The sequence below is a fragment of the Papio anubis genome, chromosome 14, assembly GCF_008728515.1.
Source record: "Papio anubis isolate 15944 chromosome 14, Panubis1.0, whole genome shotgun sequence".
Classification (NCBI taxonomy): Eukaryota; Metazoa; Chordata; class Mammalia; order Primates; family Cercopithecidae; genus Papio; species Papio anubis.
Window position 1 is genome coordinate 71,763,441 of NC_044989.1, and position 16,781 is coordinate 71,780,221.

At 36.2% G+C, this 16,781-nt stretch overlaps 1 protein-coding gene across 11 annotated transcripts in view; it reads left to right on the top strand.

Moving 5' to 3' along the window:
- The window catches only part of ZNF638 (zinc finger protein 638), a 151,953-nt gene extending 137,495 nt beyond the window's left edge, over positions 1-14,458 (top strand). For 6 of the 11 annotated variants that reach the window (XM_021924935.2, XM_021924938.2, XM_021924936.2 and 3 more), the window contains 7 exons: positions 2,244-3,465; positions 4,059-4,124; positions 5,858-6,812; positions 7,939-8,043; positions 10,692-10,793; positions 12,515-12,633; positions 14,136-14,458. In XM_021924935.2, the coding sequence (XP_021780627.1) occupies positions 2,244-3,465; positions 4,059-4,124; positions 5,858-6,812; positions 7,939-8,043; positions 10,692-10,793; positions 12,515-12,633; positions 14,136-14,201 (2,635 nt within the window). In that variant the 3' untranslated portion in view covers positions 14,202-14,458. The remainder of the gene's footprint in view (positions 1-2,243; positions 3,466-4,058; positions 4,125-5,857; positions 6,813-7,938; positions 8,044-10,691; positions 10,794-12,514; positions 12,634-14,135) is intronic. The other 5 variants (XM_003908798.3, XM_021924945.2, XM_021924944.2 and 2 more) reach the window with 3 other exon arrangements.
- Positions 14,459-16,781: the final 2,323 nt, after the last annotated feature.

Sequence of the window (16,781 nt, forward strand, 5' to 3'; positions counted from 1 at the left end):
ATGCTTTTTCCAAAGACTGTGAAATTCTGGTATTATTGGGATATTGGGGCAGGAGGGAGGAGTGGCAGATGAGATATCTATATCTCAAATGCCTTTCTGGAATCCTTTTTTGTTCCATTTCCCAGAATATGGCTGTGTTTTCATTTGATCGTTACAAAGGGTGGTTGTTTAACTTTGGTGTTAATGTAATTTATTTGACATTTCAAACTCTTTTCAAACTAACTTGATCAATATTGAGGCTTTTTTTCCATATTAGCCAGAAAGCAGATACTAGTTTTGGTAAATGACTTCTCTAAAGAGAACACTATGATTTAAAAAGACTAGCACTCAAGGACAAATATGGAATTAAATAATTTTTCTGAGTAGACCTGTGTTCTCTGTTTCAAGTATGGAACAGCAGAATGATTCAGTTTGTATGAAAGATAATAACTTTTTTATTGAAAAACTTGTAAAGGGGAAAGTCTTGCTGCATCCTTGAGCCAGGAATCAAGGTCTCCATTGTTATTCTAGCCCCATAGATGTTTTTACATAGGCGTAAGTTTCTAAAGCTTTTATATGCAGTACAGTAATGAGGCAGGAATTTAATATATTCATTATTGGAAATGAGTCTTGTAATTTAAAGACAAAAGCTTGTTTTGAGAAATAATACTCATATACCTGCTGTAACTGAATGTCACTACTCTTTTTCCTGTTGTGTTTTGCCACAAATTTTATTTTGAATTGTAAAGATTTGAAACTGTTAAAATTAGCCATTTATATTTTGAATAAAAGGGGTGTGATTATTTCAAATAAAAACCGTTTTAGCATGCAAAGAATAACTTGCACAATGAATAGAATATATGTTGATTAAGGTTTAGGGTCAAGAGGTATTTCTGTAATCTGGTAGAAAAGTTTTCTCCTCAGGATGTAACCTTTGGGGCATGAGGGAAGACCAGTTTGGTTCAAATGATTTAAGACCCTGATGTGGTAGCACGACTTATTCCAATACTTCTTAAATATGGTTAACATCTCAGCACACAGATATACATCATCTTGTGTTGTTAACTAAAGGGTACATGGCCACCCTCTAAGAAGCAGGTCAAAAGGGATGATGGCTCATCCTTTCCTTCCTTAAAAAATAGGAGAAGAAAGTCAATACTTTCTAATAGGTTTTGATATTATAGGATCACTTTCTGGTGTCTTGCTCCAATCTGCTGCTTCTCATTATGTGAATATATTTGGTAAATTTTAATTTGCATTGATAGCATGTTGGGCATTGTTTTTGGAAGCTAAGATTTTCCTTGTTCTTCTTCAAGAAAACCTCTGATTTGTGGAACATTAATATAAAAATAACTTATTTTGTGTCTACCTCAGTGAAGGTACTGGAATTATAGGACCACTCACTTTTCATATACTTTAGATTTGGGGGGAGACCATGATGAAATAAGATGAATTACATATACTTGGCCATGCATTTCTTCCATTTCTTCTGAATAATATTACTTACACATTTAAGTTAAATATTAGAATTATACATTATTCTCTTGAATTGGGAAGGTTTATTTTTTAACATATGTCTTCTTATAGCCAAAGGCAAATATTTATAATAAGACTGTATGTTCACATAAGGTGATTGTATAAGGTTTTGTCACTAACTTTAAATCTTCACTAGAGTATATAAAGAATACTTTCCAAAAAAAGTTTTAAATATTATTAATAAATATGGTTCTTAGGTAATTAAATATTTCACACCCAAAAAAAATAAAAAGGTGATATGATTTAGAGTATGGTCTTTTCCCCCCACCAGTTGCTTTTATGTTCTTTTTAGGTAAGGTTCACTTATAAAGTTTTAAATCGTAATGCATGGATCATTAGTTTTATTGTAGAACTGTACACATATTTTATTATTTCAGTTACCACTGTTGGGAATAGGACCTGATAATATTTGAAGTGTCTGAGATTCACATTTGTCCTTTCAGTGTCAGGGGTTAGCTTGCCAGAGAAGGGAAAATATTGGCTATAATCACATGAGCACAAAAGGAACATCAACAGTCATAATTTATATTATTTACATATTTCCATCAAATCATCTTAGCCATTTTATGCCAATTGGTTGGATTTCCCAGTGCTTATTACGAATGCATCAGGAAGTCTTAACAATTGGTGTCAACAGGATTCTTTATAATGGTTGAATTCTCATCATAGTTTGATTTTTGTTTGTGTTTTTGTTTGTGTTCTTTTTGTTTGTTTTTAAATACTTTTAGCCCTGACTTGAAAAACAATCCAGTTGATGAAAGTGAGGTGCAAACAGCAACTGATAGTCCCTCTGTTAAACCTAATGTGCTTGAAGAAGAAAGTACTCCCAGCATTCAAACAGAAACTTTAGTACAGCAGGAAGAGCCTTGTGAGGAAGAACCTGAAAAAGCAACATGTCATTCTGACTTTGCTATTGAAACTTTGGAGCTTGAAACTCAAGGAGAGGAGGTCAAAGAAATTCCTTTTGTAGCATCCACTCCAGCCAGTGTTGAACAATTCACTGAAAATGCCGAGGAGTGTGCTTTAAATCAGCACATCTTTAACAGTGACTTGGAGAAGAAAGAGGCAGAAATTGTTAGCCCTAAAACAGCATTGTTACCATCTGACAGTGTGTTTATAGAAGAAAGGAACATCAAAGGAATTCTAGAAGAATCTCCATCTGAAGCAGATTTCTTTTCTGGAATTACACAGACTATGGTAGAAACTGTAGCTGAAGTAGAAAAACATGAAACTGTTTCAGAAATATCGCCATCAACTTGTATTGTGACGTTAGTACCGGGAATTTCCCCTGGGGATGAGAAGACAGTGGATAAAAAGAGTATTTCTGAAAAAAAAAGTAACATGGATGAAAAGGAGGAGAATGAATTTAATACTAAGGAAACCAGAATGGATCTTCAAATAGGAACAGAGAAGGCTGAAAAGAATGAAGGTAGGATGGATGCAGAAAAGGTGGAAAAGATTATGGCAGCAGTGAAAGAAAAGTCTGCAGAAAACACTTTATTCAAGGCATACCCAAATAAAGGAGTGGGTCAGGCTAATAAGCCTGATGAAACTAGTAAAACTAGCATTCTGGCTGTATCAGATGTATCTAGCAGTAAACCAAGCATCAAGGCTGTTATGGTCTCTTCTCCTAAGGCAAAAGCTACAGTTTCAAAAACTGAAAATCAAAAAAGTTTAACAAAATCTGTGCCCAGAGATCAAATAAATGCTGAAAAGAAACTTTCAGCCAAAGAATTTGGTCTGCTTAAACCTACAAGTGCCAGGTCAGGCTTGGCAGAAAGCAGCAGTAAATTCAAACCTACTCAGAGCAGTCTTACCAGAGGAGGCAGTGGAAAGATCTCAGCCCTGCAAGGCAAGCTTTCTAAACTGGATTACAGGGACATAACAAAACAATCTCAGGAAACGGAGGCTAGACCTTCCATCATGAAACGGGATGACAGCAACAATAAGGTGAGGAGGGTAGGAAGAATGGCGCAGTGTGTCTTTGAAGTGCTTAGCTCCGCTGCTGTAGCTATGGAGTAGGAGATGTAATTTTGTTTCATACTTTCATCTCCTCACTCTACCCCAGAAGCTTCCATTTCCTTTTCTTAAATGATTCCATTGTTTAAGCCAGTAGACATTTAGAGTATTAAGCTCAAGTTCATAATTTATTGACAAGTTTGAAAAGCATTATTTGGATACAATTTGGAAACAACTGTGGTTTAAAAAAAAAGTCTGCTGTGAATCTCCTAAGGTGATTTACCACTCTGCTTCTGAATGGGAAACTGTTTCCTCTCTTAAATTGAAGCTTCCTTTGTCAGGTCACTGATTGCCTAACTAGACATTGTGGGACGAAAAGATCAGTAAAACTGAAGTTAACTACAACTTGTAGAGACTGTGCCTATACTGTTTAGTGACTGTTGACTTAGTTTTGTATACGTGTTAATTTGCATAATTGACTGTATTTGGGTAATGTTTACTGGGTTTTTTTTTTTTTGTTTTTTAGAACATTAGTAATCTGGTTGTAAATTCTGTTTTTCTGTATTTCTTATTTACTATTTCAGACTTTGACTGAGCAAAACACTAAGAATCCTAAAAGCACTACTGGTAGAAGTTCCAAATCTAAAGAGGTAAAAAATGGATCACAGACCTTAACCCTTCTTTTTCATCTCCATAGTTCATCTATCTTACAACTTGTGCCTGCCTTAACAACGTTAGAGAGTAAGCATATAGAGCAAGGGATAGGAATGAGATGTTTCATTTTTAACTTATCTCTAATTCTACCATTAATTTACTTTTTGACCTTGAGCTAGTCTAAACACCTTGTGTTCTTGGGGTCAGGGGGGTGGGGGCGCAAAATGTTATACAGGGACAGAAAGAGAGTATAGTAGGGAAATACCTCCAATCTCATATTGACAGGAATAGGTTGTAGACACAGAAAAAATTATATATGTAAAAGAGACTGACATTTGACTTGAGTCATCCTCATTTTGTTAAAACAGGTTATCCTTTTGGCTGTAATTGAGCCTTAAGTGGATGGTCTCTAAGATTTACTTTACTGGTACCAAGTTCCATTGTCAAACATATTTTATATTTAGTTGTTATTTTAGGTTTTTACCATTCGTAGAATTTTTTTTCAGTCATTTTACTTTTCTTATCTGGTAGGGGATAAATTTGGGCCTATGTCGTTGGGGCAAGGAGAAATGTTACTAGTTTTAAGCAGAAATAAGGATTATGGCTACTAAAGCAGAAGTAAGGATTACGGCTACTTCATTTTGCTTTGTTAACTTGATACTGCAATCGCTTGCAGATACTCTCCCTAGAAATTACAGGGTACATATTCTAATGTCGTTATTATATATAATAGCAGTTGATCATTGGTAACACACTAAGTGTATAGGAGCCCCGGTAGGAATTTATCTTCTTTACTATTGACAGCATTGAAAAAATTACAGATACTGTTCTTTTCAAATACAGTTATATTAGGCATTGAGTCTTAGTAATAATTTTTTCATACAACTTTCTCAAAATGTAACCATTATATTTCTTTTATTATTATTATTACTACTATTATTATTATTATTACTATTTTGCAATGAAGTTTTGCTCCTGTCCCCCAGGCTGGAGTGCAAAGGCACGATCTCGGCTCACTGTAGTCTCTGCCTCCTGGGTTCAAGTGATTCTCCTGTCTCAGCCTCCCAAGTAGCTGGGATTACAGGCGCCTGCCACCACGCCCAGCTGATTTTTATATTCTTGGTAGAGACGGGGTTTGACCATGTTGGCCAGGCTGGTCTCAAACTCCTGACCTCAATCGATCGGCCTCCCAAAGCGCTGGGATTACAGGCATGAGCCACCACGTCTGGCCTGTATTTCTTAAAATATGTATTCTATATATAATTAATTAATGTGTAATCAGTATATACTGATAAATAGACTAATTAGCTGTTTACTTTCTAACTATATTTGAGGTGCTTTTAGAAGTCCAGTAAGTCTCCTAGAACACTTATTAGATGTTTGACATATGGAACAGTACCTCCTTTGTATTGTCTGACAAATACTTTAAATGTATTTTTATGTGTCATACTTCAAAACTCATCATTTAGGAAATGTAATCTTAATGAATTGAAGTAAAAGTGAAATTAGGTTGATATTGTTAGGATTTTACCTTTGGCTTATACTTTGTGAATTTATAGCTAAGTCATTTGTGGGGCTTTAAAAAAAATAACTCTTAATTTTAGCCTTTAGGAAACCTAATTTGCACTGAAATTCTCCCACATGATCTTCATGCACATTTATTGTGACTATTTGGAATCTAACCAGTGGTCAAAATTTGTTTATAATACTATGATTTTTAACTTTCCAGCAGGAACCATTATTTCCATTTAATTTGGATGAATTTGTTACTGTGGATGAGGTTATAGAAGAAGTGAATCCTTCTCAAGCCAAGCAGAATCCACTAAAGGGAAAAAGGAAAGAAACTCTCAAAAATGTTCCTTTCTCTGAACTGAACTTAAAGAAGAAAAAGGGGAAAACTTCTGCCCCTCGTGGTGTTGAGGGAGAACTATCTTTTGTAACACTGGATGAGATTGGGGAAGAGGAAGATGCAGCTACACATCTAGCACAAGCTCTAGTCACTGTGGATGAAGTAATTGATGAAGAAGAACTAAATATGGAAGAAATGGTAAAAAATTCAAATTCACTTTTTACATTAGATGAATTAATTGACCAAGATGATTGCATTTCCCACAGTGAACCTAAAGATGTTACTGTTCTGTCAGTGGCTGAAGAACAAGATCTCCTCAAACAGGAACGCTTGGTAACTGTGGATGAAATTGGAGAAGTGGAAGAGCTACCTTTGAATGAGTCAGCAGACATAACTTTTGCCACTTTAAATACTAAAGGAAATGAAGGAGATACTGTAAGGGATTCCATTGGCTTCATTTCTTCTCAGATGCCCGAAGACCCTTCTACTTTAGTTACTGTAGATGAAATACAAGATGACAGCAGTGATTTGCATTTAGTGACTTTGGATGAAGTAACTGAAGAGGATGAAGACTCTCTGGCTGATTTTAACAGCCTTAAAGAAGAACTTAATTTTGTTACTGTTGATGAAGTTGGAGAGGAGGAAGATGGAGATGATTTAAAAGTTGAATTAGCACAAAGCAAAAATGACCATGCCACAGATAAAAAAGGGAATAGAAAGAAGAGAGCTGTGGACACAAAAAAGACAAAACTTGAAGCCTTGTCCCAAGTGGGTCCAGTAAATGAGAATGTTATGGAAGAAGATCTAAAAACCATGATTGAAAGACACTTAACAGGTAGATAATTGGAAGGGGTAGTCTTTTTGTTTTATAAGGGGATTACATTTAAAATTAATTTTAAAATACATGTTGTGGCATTACCAATAATGTCACCCAGTATTGATATTAGAGGCCAACAGACAGTTAAAAGTCAACAATAAATTTTTCAAAGAAATGTGTACAAGTTTCACAGTTTTTTAAAGTTACACAGCAGAACTTGGTCCAGGTTATACTTCAAGAAAGGATGACAAAAAAACAGAAAACAAACTAAAGTAACCAAATTAGAATTGAAATGAAAATGATATATTTGTATTGTGGGAAAAAGACAACTTTTGATAAATAGAAGAACATTTACATCAGATTGCCTTCCAGTTTTTGCTTAGACTTAGGATTAAGAACTATTTATAAAGGAACTATTTTATTTTAAAGTAATATGGTAATGATACAGAATAGTAGGGCAGCTCACTTTCCGAACTTGAGGGAGATAAACATAATTTCCATTAAGAAAATCTTGAAGCCAAGTATTGTGGCTCACATCTGTAGTCTCAGCACTTTGGGAAGCCGAAGTGGGAGGATCGCTTGAGGCCAGGCGTGTGACACCAGTCTGGGCAGCCTAGCAAGACTCCATCTGTACAAAAAATAAATGAGCCAGGGACAGTGGCATGCGTCTGTGGTCCCAGCTGCTTTGGAGACTGAGGCGAGAGGATCGCTTGAGCCCTGAAGGTCGAGGTTGTGACGAGCTATGGTTGTGCCACTGCACTCCAGCCTTGGTAACAGTGTGAGCCACTTTGTCTCCAAAAAGAAGAAGAAAAACCTGAAAGATTTAATTCACCTAAGAATAAAATACTAGGAAGGTCCCACAGGCTTATGGAACAAATTAGGAAAACATAGACACCATGAGAAAAGAAGTTAGAAAAGCATAGTTATTTGGAAAATGATAACTGGGAACAAAAGGAAATGCTTAGATTAAACTGAGTATTTTAAAATAGAATTCTTCTATTTTATATTAGCAGTAGGCTTCCCACCCAGATTTGGGTATTTTTTGCAAAAATGTATAATGGTGATTCAGACAGTATAATATGTTTAATTTAAAGCAATTTAAAATCTGTTACTAGAGCAATAAATTAGGACTTTCTTTTTAAAGCTAAAACTCCAACCAAGAGAGTTAGAATTGGGAAAACTCTGCCATCAGAAAAAGCTGTTGTGACAGAACCAGCAAAAGGTGAAGAGGCCTTCCAGATGAGTGAAGGTAAAGCAGGATTGTTGGAATGGGAAGGAAAGTTACACAACACAAGAGAGTAGTTGAAGTTTTACAGATCTAGCTAAGAAGAAAAGTAGAAAATCAGTGGAATGGAGCAGGGGTGGTTATTAGATGTGGGTAAGATTTTGATCTTTGTAATGTAGAGAGAATGGATTATTGATATTAGAATGTGACAGATTAGAGGAAATGATCTTCGAAAGGTTTTCTGACCATGTTGCAGCATCAGAGAGAAATTATTTATTAACTGGCTATTATTTGTGGACCTTGCTATATGGATGCTTCTAAGTAGCCAGCCAATGAATTAAACAAGAAATCTTAATAGCATTTATAAAATTTAACTTGAAACAAATAAGGAAATGTCTAGTGAGAGATAATACTTTAGTCACTCAACCAGATATTTGTCATATTCATTGTATTTGGCATCTTTCATAACAGTGTTAAAAAGGGTAGACGAAAGTACATAGCTCCTGCTCTCAAGGGGTTTATTGATTCAGAGAGGTTAAGCAAAAAATCACCTTACCAGTATGATTTAAATAGAGCACTATAAGGATATCACTTTTACCATTCTTTTTGTAGCACCCTCATTGCCCTCTTTCTTTCCTATCCTGTCTTCTCTAAAGAAAACTTACCAAGTATGATTTGGTCCAAGGAGTTAATTGAATTTGATTTCAGGTGGGCTGTCAGTGCTGCTCCCAATATATTAGAGGTCTCCTTCCTTTACTATTTCCTAACCAGATGTAAAAGTAGCTTTTTCCCCACTCTACATCACCTAGCCCGTTTCTCACTGGATGTCCTTGCTTTCGTTTTTATTTCCCAGAGTAAATCTAGGATCTCCCTTGTCTACCAACTTATATTTTGCTTTGTACACATAAAATTTGGCCAAGTTTTTCCCATTGAAAGAAATATCCCTTTGACCTTGAAATCTCTCTAGCTCCTATCTTTCCTCCTTGCTTTTAGAGCAAGACATCTAGAAAGAACCACCTACTTTTACGTCTTAATTTCCCATTGAACTGGATGTATTTTGGTTTCTTTCTCCTGCCGCCTTCCTGAAAATGATGTTGATGACCCCCAATAGGTTGTTGTCAAACATGATTTTTTAAAGTGTTTTCTTCTTAAGTTAGTCTTACTCTACTTTCCCACATGATTGGTTACTTTTGATAATGCTCTCTCTTGAAGCTCTTTGCCAATTCATGGTCAAGTGGGTATTCCTTCTTCCTTGTCTATTCTTTTCCATAACCAATCTTTGATAACCAAGCTATAGGTGGTAGTTCAGTAATTAGATTCTCGCATGATTTCACGAGGTCACTCCCGGACTTCAGAATTTCTGTATGGTAGGGCAACTTTAGCAATCAGCTTGCTAAGAACTACCTCATTGCAACCAAGTAATATAAAAGGATGATTTAGTTACTGCTTACGTAACAATATATTTCTGCTAATGAACAATATGTTTTGACAAAAGGACCCAGCTTAAGAAAAAGTCATTTTTCCACACAATTGTAAACCTAAATCATTTATTTTAATTTATTTTAATTATATAATTTTATTATATGTTATATATTATTAAGATAAATGTGCCTTTGGAGTGGCAGGAACAGATATGTTTGGAAAAGTTTATTACCCTGATGAAGAAATAAACAATTATAGAAAGAGATTGGAGGCAAGGAAACCAGATTATTTTAACCATCAAGTTAAGAAAAGGATGATACCTTTTTCTTATTGACTGTAGGACTTGATCAGTAAAATGTGAGGAGTAAGAGTAAGTAATGATTTCAAAGTTCCTGGCCATCCCCTCAGGGAATACTAAAGAGTAGCCCAGATGTATGGAGGGAACACTGAACTTGAAGTCACAAAGTCTTCGTTCCACCCTGTGTCACTCACTAGCTATGCAACCTTGGGCATATCTGTTTATTACCTCTTTTGATTGTGCTTTCTCCATCTCTGAAGAAGTAGGGATGGGATAATAATGATTTGACCTATCTTACATGAGATAAAAGCTAAATGATTATATATGTAAAAGGGTTTTGTCAAGTATTAGGCAACAGTAAGGCATTTCAGCTACTGAGGGTAATCAGAATTGCTTGGAATCAGTCTTCATTTTTGTCTGTCCCCAAGATCATAGTATGCAGTCTGCTAACATTGAGTGCTGCTTACGTGTTACTCACTTTGGTGGGCTTTAACATTTATATTAATAATTTTACTTGTGATTCTAACAGGGGTCTTAGGCTATCAGTTTAGGCTCAATTTTCTAGGTTGGAAGGGCCTCAGTATTGGGCCATGGAATCAATTTCTGCTGGTACCCTTTTCCCTGAATCTCCACTCTGCTCACCTTAGCACTTTGCATATATAAGTTCTCTTGCCAGTAACGATAGGACTTGTATTAGTCTTTAAATTCTGCCTGGAACATATATAAATAAAATTTGCTGTTAGCTTTAGACTGTATTCCTAAATCCATTTGAATGGATTTACCCATTTATTCCTCACATTAAAGAATCTTGGAGAACATTGTGCAAAGAATGGCCAGATGGGATTAACCGAGGGGGGTTTTCTCTCAGTTTTAAGGTAAGAATTATCCAATGTTAACTTTACAAAGTCTGTAAATCTATTCTGAATAGCTTTTTTTCCTTGAAAAATTTTAGTTGATGAGGAATCTGGATTAAAGGATTCAGAACCAGAGCGAAAACGCAAGAAGACTGAAGACTCTTCTTCAGGCAAATCAGTGGCATCTGATGTCCCTGAGGGTAAAGTTAAAATGACATTTTTTTCTTACCTATATGAAATAAAAATTCAACACCATAATGAGTATTCTATTGTTCAGATGAGTAATTGGGTAACCTTGCCTGCACTGTCATTTAATAGTGGAAATTTGCATGTTTTACACAGTGGCATTTTTGAAGACAGCTTACTGGGCTGTTTTTACCTGAGAAGGATATTTTTACTGCACTCTTGAAATCTGGGATGTATCTCCTGTTTTATTCCTGGTACTTTCTTTGCCACTCTGGTGAGAATTGAGTTATACTTGCCCAGGCAGAAAGTCACTCCAGTTAAGCAGAACATGCTGAAAGTCTTTGCTAGCCGACTTTGTTCATGGTCAGCTAAGGTGAGCTGAGGGGGACCTTATTCAGCCAGCATACTCCTCAATCAGACAGTTGCCCAACATTCTACCTCTTCTCTCTCTTTTATTTTAACGGGATTCCTAAAAGGTTTATTTTTATTGTATTTTATTTTGAGACAGGGTCTCACTCTGTCGCCCAGGCTGGAGTGCAGTGATGTGATCTCAGCTAACTCCCAGGCTCAAGCAGTCCTCTCACCTCAGCCTCCTGAGTAGCTGGGACTACAGTCATCTACCATCACACCTGGCTAATTTTTGTATTTTTGGTAGATACAGGGTTTCACCTTGTTGCTCAGGCTGCTCTCAAACCCCTGAGCTCAAGCAGTCTGCCTACCTTGGCCTCCCAAAGTGCTGGGATTACAGGCTGGAGCCACCTCAACTGTTAGGTTCTTTTTTTTTTTTTTTTTTTTTTTTTTTCTTGAGACGGAGTCTCGCTCTGTTGCCCAGGCTGGAGTGCAGTGACGCAATCTTGGCTCACTGCAGGCTCCGCCTCCCGGGTTCATGCCTTTCTCCTGCGACAGCCTCCCAAGTAGCTGGGACTACAGGTGCCCGCCACCACACCTGGCTAATTTTTTGTATTTTTAGTAGAAATGGGGTTTCACCGTGTTAACCAGGATGGTCTCGATCTCCTGACCTCGTGATCCGCCCGCCTCGGCCTCCCAAAGTGCTAGGATTACAGGCGTGAGCCACCGAACTGTTAGGTTCTTATGTAATGACTTGGTATTCTGAAGGATTATTGAACAGTTCTTTGTTATCTGAAGATTCTCCTTGGGAATCTATTCAACTTGGCATTATACCAAAGCAGTGGCATACTGCCTTTCCCTAGAGGCTCTGGAATATTACAGAATGTGTTAACGAAATAAAAACTTACGTTTTCTGATTAAAATTACTACTTTTGATCCCTAAATTTATAGCAGTGTGTACTGTTCTTACATTTAAGTATATACTGTGCTTAATATTTTTGTCATGTTTAAATAAATTGATGAAGGCCCGTTGTGGTGGCTCACGCCTGTAATCCCAGCACTTTCGGAGTCCAAGGCAGGCAGATCCTATAGGGGAGGTCGGGAGTTCGAGACCAGCCTGGGCAACATGGTAAAAACCCATCTCTACTGAAAATACAGAATTAGCCGGGCGTGGTGGCGTGCACCTATAATCATAGCTACGTGGGAGGCTGAGACAGGAGAATCACTTGAAACCAGGAGGCAGAGGTTGCAGTGAGCTGAGATCGCACCACTGCACTCCAGCCTGGACGACAGAGTGAGACTTCGTCTCAAATAAATAAATAAAATAAATTGATGAACACAACTGGAGATTAATTATTGTTAATTTTCTTATTTTCTTATCCCCTAGAATTAGACTTTCTCGTACCTAAGGCTGGATTCTTCTGTCCAATTTGTTCCCTATTCTACTCAGGTGAAAAAGCAATGACAAATCACTGCAAGAGTACACGTCATAAGCAAAATACTGAGGTAATTTTTAAAATTCTTTAAATTTTAAAAATTTAAGAATTTTAAAATTCTTAAAAATTAAAATTTAAAAATATTGAGGTGTTGTTAATTGTCTTAGAATCAAATTATTTATCCACCCCAAACGTACATTTTCCCCCCCTTTAGGAGAATGTTTATGCCAGTTTATTCCTCTTAAGTCCTGTTTTCTCGTTCAGTGTACCTTGCCTGTAATTTCTAGTCTTTATTCCTTTTCCTTGAACAGCAACATTTGCCAGAGTAGATTCTGCAGATCACTAAGTCTCATATGACATTCCATTATTAAAGAAACTGCGTATTTTGATGACCTCTTCAGTCATGTAGACATTAGCACTTTATTAAAGTTTCTAAATTGTCTAGCCGAAATGAATCCGCTTAACTTCATGCAACTCATTTATTAAACTGATTTAATCACAAAACCTTTTAAATTGTACTCATCTTTAAGAAGTGTTACTCTAGAGAATCATCATTAGCCATAATTGAAGTGGTGGTTCTAGTTCCTGCTGAATATTTGAGAATTTTGTACATCCTCTCTGTTGAATTTGTGGCACAGACACTCATCTAATGCTGGATGCTTATTTAATCTCCTCATCAACTTCATGAGGTAGATGCTATTATTTCAATTTTAAGGATGAGAAAACAGACTTAAGGAGGTTACGTATCTAAACCCAAGGGCACATAGCTAGTAAGTAGCAGACCTAGGATTTGAACTCAGCTCTATTTCATTCTAGGCCCAAGCTCTTATACATTGTGCTTTGCTACCTGTGTGCTTAACTTAGTTCGTCATGTCACTTTTCCATTTAAAACCTTCTAGTAGCTTCATATTGCACTTGGTCTAATATCCAAACTTCTTATTTTGGGTCTTTAAAGCCCTGCATGATCTGATTCTTTTCTACTTCTCTGAACTCAGTTTTTTTTTTGCGTTCTGTGTTTCAGCTTTTCTGGCTCTCTTTGTTCTGTTTTTCATACATGAGAGGCCCATTGCTGCCTTTGCACCTTTATATTGCTGTTGTTTTGCCCCCTCCCAGTCTTACTTGCATGGCCAGTTCTTCATGTTTTTTGTCTCAAATATCAGTTCCCCAGAAAGGTCTTTGCTTAAGAAAGACCTAGCTAAGTAGAACCCCCCAAAAAGTTCAACCTCAGTTACCTTGTTGCTGTGTCTTTAAAGTACTTACCACCACCCCCAAACTATTTTATTTTTTTATTTTATTGTTTCTCTTCTCCCATTAGAGTGTAAGCTCTATGGTATAAAAAATCCTATCTGTCCTGTTGCCCACTGAATCCTCAGGCACCAAGCGTAATACCTGGTGTATCATAAACATCAAATGACTGATGAATGAAAGGAAGAAATGTTTATATAAGGCACTGTGTTTATAATACTTTGCAGGATCAGTTTCTTTTAAATTATAAATATACAGTAGATAAGTTTGCACACATAGCAAAATAATGTCTAATAAGTATTTTATATTGCAAATTGCTTTTAACAGAAATTCATGGCCAAGCAAAGAAAGGAAAAGGAGCAGAATGAGGCTGAAGAAAGAAGCTCTAGGTGATTGGGGGAAAGTGGAAAGAATTATACTAGAAATTTCTTTAGGGTCCAGTTGATTTGTGTATTTTTGTTATCATTTAATTTGTAATTTTCATTTCAGAAGCAAATATTCGTGTTGTACAAATTTCTGATTGCCCTAAATGTAGAGAGACTGATGGGGAAAGTATGATGGGTTTGATTTTTATATCAAATCATCAGGCATGGAGAAATATCTTTTAGAAGTGTTAAAATAAATGTTCCTACTGTATATTTAAAATACCATCTGTGTTTGTGGCTGATTTTTTAAAGACTTGCTTGCCTCTTATTGCAGACAAAAGTTTTTCACTACAACTCCTGTGATTTGGGATGTTTGGGGATTCTTCATGTATCACTGGAAGTCATAGCATGACAGTATTTTACTTGGCTTCAACCATTCATGTATATACAGGTCATAGGTTTCTTAAAATTCAGTTTTTTTCTGGATAAAATTAGATTACAGCATGTTTTCCCCAGATAGGTTTGAATGAAACTTTGCTTGATTTTTATATGTATTGGAAAGGTATTTTTTCTGTTTCTGGTAACACTTGCTGTTTCTGCCAGAACCCATTTAAGGTAACACCAAGCTGCTCATTTATTATTAGCTTGAATCCGCAGAGCAGCTATTACTTCTGTGGACCACCAGAGTAGCTTTTTAAACCATTTGAATTATAGTTGAATATGTTTATAAGAGGTTTTAAGGGCACAAAAAATAATTGAATGGCTAGCAGGTGATGGAAATAGCCCTATACTTTTAAGTTTTTAGATTGAGCCATTCTTCAGACATAGTCTGCTTACTTATAATTGTTTTAGTATTTGATGCCTCAAGATAGAGTACACCAATTAATAATACAAAGAGGATGAATGGAGGGGAACAAGAACAACAAAACCCCTACTTTTTTTAGATCTCTTATTTCCATCACAGCACAAGAGAGACAACACAGTCAGCTTTGAAGGACTTGGAGAACAAAAGACAGCACCTCTTTGTCACCTCCTATGAAACTCACTGTTTTAAAACCTTATAGGTGAATCTGTCAAGAGTTTGTTGGAATTAAAACCTTATAGGTGAATCCGGATAATCAGAGGGAGAAGAGCTGTTAAAAGATTGTAGAATAAGGTGCCTGTAAACTACAGAAACACAGTCATTGTGAATAAGAATCTTACTTTTAAAGAATCTTCCTTTCTCCTCAGCTTGCTTTTGGAACTTTTGCAACTAGAGAAGTTATAAACTTCTTTAATCTTGTCTGGATCAGTCTTTTGAAATTGGGATTCTAAATTAGAATGAGAGGAGGAGCTGCTAAAGTATAAAAATGGCAGGGGTGATTTTTGTGTTTTATCCTAGTGACCAATGTTGACCATTAATTATACATTATAAATAATGTTTTTCTCTGGGACTTTTTGCACTTAATGCTGGTAATTTTTATCACAGGGCTTCAAATACAAAAGATTTATATGAGGTTTTCAGAAAATAAACATGTGCTCTTTGCATATAATTTTAGTGGTGTTCTTGACATTTTCAGAAAAATCTGCCTCCTTTAGTCACACCACACAAATGGAACATCATATACATAGTAGTTTCTGCTTATTAGTTGATTGAGGGATGTAATTAGGATTGCAGCTGACTTAATTTTCTTTTCTTTTTTTTTTTGAGACAGAGTTTCGCTCTTGTTGCCTAGGCTGGAGTGCAGTGGCGTGATCTTGGCCCACTGCAACCTGTGCCTCCGGGGTTCAAGCGATTCTTCAGCCTCAGCCTCCCGAGTAGCTGGGCCTACATGCGTGTGCCATCACACCTGGCTAATTTTGTATTTTTTAATTTTTATTTCTTTTTAGTAGAGACGGGCTTTCTCCAGGTTGGTCAGGCTGGTCTTGAACTCAGCATCTAGACTCCAAGGCAAAAAAAGTTTACATTCATGATGCTCTCTATAAAAGTTTTTAGATTTTATTACCCTTTCTGGCATTAGAATGCTGTGGAAACTTGCCTCTCCAAACTTACTCCTTTTTAATCCTTCTTTAAAAAACATTTATAGGGGAGTCAGGTTTTTAAAACTTAAATTTTTAATTTTACTAATTTGTTATTTGATTGTGGAAAATGTCAAGCATATTAAGACAATAAGATAATTACCCTCATACACTGGTTTCAATAATTATCAACTGAAGGCCAGTTATGTTTGTGTGTGTGTATCTCCACTCCCAGCTCTCTTGTATTACTTTAAATCTCAGTATGTTTTACTCGTTAATTGTGTATTTCTAAAATGGATAAGGGTTCTTTTTAACATAACCAGTACCATTAAAAATATCTCTTATTTTATAGTTTGGTTCAGATTTTCAGCTGTTTCATAAGTCTTTTTTTTTTTGTGGTGGTTGCTTTACTAAGTCTGAATCCAGATTCAGATAAGATCCATACATTGTGACTGGCTGGTAGGTCTTTTAAATTATACCATTTTGAATATATAGGTTCTTCCCTCCCTCCTTATCTCCTTCCCTCCTTCCCTCCTTGTAATTTATTTGATATAGAAGCTAGATTCTTGACTCTGCCAAGCAGTGCTGCTCCAGATGTCTTTGGACCCAG